At 33.8% G+C, this 2798-nt stretch overlaps 1 protein-coding gene across 1 annotated transcript in view; it reads left to right on the top strand.

Annotated features, from left to right (window-relative positions):
* ANK2 (ankyrin 2) overlaps positions 1–2798 on the top strand; it is a 372922-nt gene that overhangs the window by 365722 nt on the left and 4402 nt on the right. The window contains exons 47-49 of the mRNA XM_042780930.1: positions 168–251; positions 357–521; positions 1524–1706. Coding sequence (XP_042636864.1) covers positions 168–251; positions 357–521; positions 1524–1706 — 432 coding nt within the window. The remainder of the gene's footprint in view (positions 1–167; positions 252–356; positions 522–1523; positions 1707–2798) is intronic.

The raw sequence follows: 2798 nt of genomic DNA, 5'->3' as shown, positions 1-2798 counted from the left end.
CTTTTTTTTTTTTTTAAACCAAACTACTTAACAGGATTTTTGCATCTCAGCAATGCTTTTCAACGGTGCCTTTAATTTTCTAACATTCCTCATGTATAAACATTTGGGAGTTAGTTCCTCAGAACTGGTGGCAAACAATGAGTGACCCATTTCTCCCAACTGTTTAGGGAGATGATATGCCTGATATACCACCTGAAACAGTCACAGAAGAAGAATACATTGATGAACATGGACACACTGTGGTGAGGAAGGTAATGTCAATTATATGCTAATTTGCTTAATTTCAAACCTCCTATTTAAAATTTATCAGTACCGTGGTATTGAAAACCAAGATATATGAATAAAATATATTTCAGGTTACAAGAAAAATCATCAGGCGGTATGTTACCTCTGACGGCACTGAAAAAGAAGAGATTACGATGCAGGGGCTGCCACAGGAGCCTGTCAGCATCGAGGAAGGGGATGGCTATTCCAAAGTTATAAAGCGCATCGTGCTAAAGAGTGACACTGAGCAGTCTGAGGTGAGACCATCTCACATTCTCCAGAACTCATTAATGGAGACGGATGAAATGGAACTCAATAAAGACATCAGATTGTTTATTATTCATATTTGTCTTACTTCTGCTTATTCTGCTTTTAGTTCCACGTTCATTTTCTTTTATATCATGATTCCATGTAATTTTTTAAAAACTGTCAGGGAGATTTATAGCCATGTTGCTCATTGTCCTTGTCTTTCCATTTTTAATTTATTTTGTTGTTGACCACAGCAAAACTCCAAAAGTAAAATTTTAAAAGAAAAAAAAAATTCCATTTGCTGGGCAAGCACTTACATATATTATGAAACCACGTACAGATGTAACCCTGGTACTTATGCCTTTTTAGCACACTAGCATTCTAAAGATCATGTTGGATCAGTATTTGATATTCCAAACTTCTGCATCTAGAGATGCTAAAACAGGATCCAGAAACCCTTTGATTTATCATTTTATTTCTTTCTGTTTCACTTTCCTCTTTCAGGGATATGTCTATTCATTTTGGCATAATTTGTGACTTTCTCACAGTTTACAATGTGTTCCCATCCTCAAATTCTTATTATTATAAATGTGGGATTCTCCACACATCTGCTTCTTCAGTTTCTCATAGCTTTGAGTGTTCCTCCTTTGAAGGCTAATTGTATCTTCATAATGCCAAAACAACCCATTTAACAGAGGGAAAAGACAATTGATCTGCATGTTGTCATATCTGTATTATGCAATCTGCTTCTTATGCATGAAAATCATTGATAAATTTCACTCAATTGACTAATTAAGTGGTTGATTTGTTGTTGTGTAGATGCAGTCATCATATATATATAGACATTATCAAGTAATTATAGTTTATTTTTTCCCCCTAACCCTGCCCATCTTTCCCAACATACTGTTTTCTGCAAGGCCAGTATATAATGTTGTAGTTGATATGTGTTTTAGATTATTGTTACATGTTGGAAATCAGAAATGGTATATTGTGTGTCCTTCATTCATTAGGTAACTTTGTCTGAGCCCAGCATTTTGTCCAGTTCCTCACAATTTCAGGCTGAACCAGTGGAAGGCCGTAGAGTGAGCAAAGTTGTTAAAACAACTATGGTACATGGAGAGAGGATGGAGAAACATCTGGGGGATGCTAGTTTAGCCAGTGATCTCCCTTCAGCCAAAGATGACTTTGAAGAGGTATAGAAGTATCATCTTTGTGTCTTTGTGTGTATTATATGTTTGTCTTGTCTTTGAAAGAAAAGTGTTTATCATTGTGTTATCTCATGTGTGAATTCATGGGAGACTATAGAATATTCACAAGAGTAGCATTCCTGTTTAAATAACTTGTACAATGAAGTAGTGTTTTCTCAACCTAAGTGGTTATCAGTGTCACCTCAAGAACTTTTAAAAATCTAAATGACTAGGATTTGCCCATGCTGATTTGGAATCAGAATATCTATGTTCAGAGCATCCTTGTGCATCTTGTTTTAAAGTCCCAGATGTGACTCACAGTCCCAGTTAATAAGAGAGGAAATAAAAGATGTTCTGAAGTATCTATAGTAGCTAACATTCTCAAATATTACCAATGAGAGTAATTAAAGATAAAACAGATATCCTCTGTATCCATGCATTTTAAAAATCAATTCTAATTCTTTATGATCTTATCACCTGAAATTAGTAAAGGGTCCACAAATGTACTACAATTCCAAAACCCAGTGATTGAAAACCAAAACAGGTGTCATAAATTAGTAGCACACTAATTTGGCAGTAAAACTTGACCTTAATTGGCAGGAAGATATTTATGGTCTTTTTTATCCTACTTACAGTGAGTATTCATGTTTTGCTACTAATATATTAATGAGTTTGTATATACACTATAGAATCTAACTTCTGAAACATATTTGGCCTAAGAATTTCAAGTAAAGGATCATGGACAAGCACAAAGATCTATAAAATATTTGTTTCTATTGAAACAATTTTAAGTTAAATACTATCTGTGTATTTTCTTCTTTGCCCACAGTAGATATTGAAATTATATATGAATGAAATGTACTGGGATATCCAAAATCACGCCCTATTTAAATACATTTAGTTCTAAATGTTTTGACAATTAACAGCTTGAGACTTAAAACTATCTGAGTTATAGACTTTGTGCCATTTTTATTTCATTGGGTGTTTTTATTTTTCTCTTTTTTTTTTTTTTTTGAATCTGATCATTTTATTTCCATTAGATTCTCTAGTGTAGAATGGAATAGGGTGAGGCAAAAAGGAAACTAAAAGTCAATCAGT

Source organism: Orycteropus afer, unplaced genomic scaffold (assembly GCF_000298275.1).
Source record: "Orycteropus afer afer isolate SDZICR_OR568_19922 unplaced genomic scaffold, OryAfe1.0 scaffold00071, whole genome shotgun sequence".
Taxonomy (NCBI): Eukaryota; Metazoa; Chordata; class Mammalia; order Tubulidentata; family Orycteropodidae; genus Orycteropus; species Orycteropus afer.
This window is presented reverse-complemented; position numbering and strand designations above follow the sequence as displayed.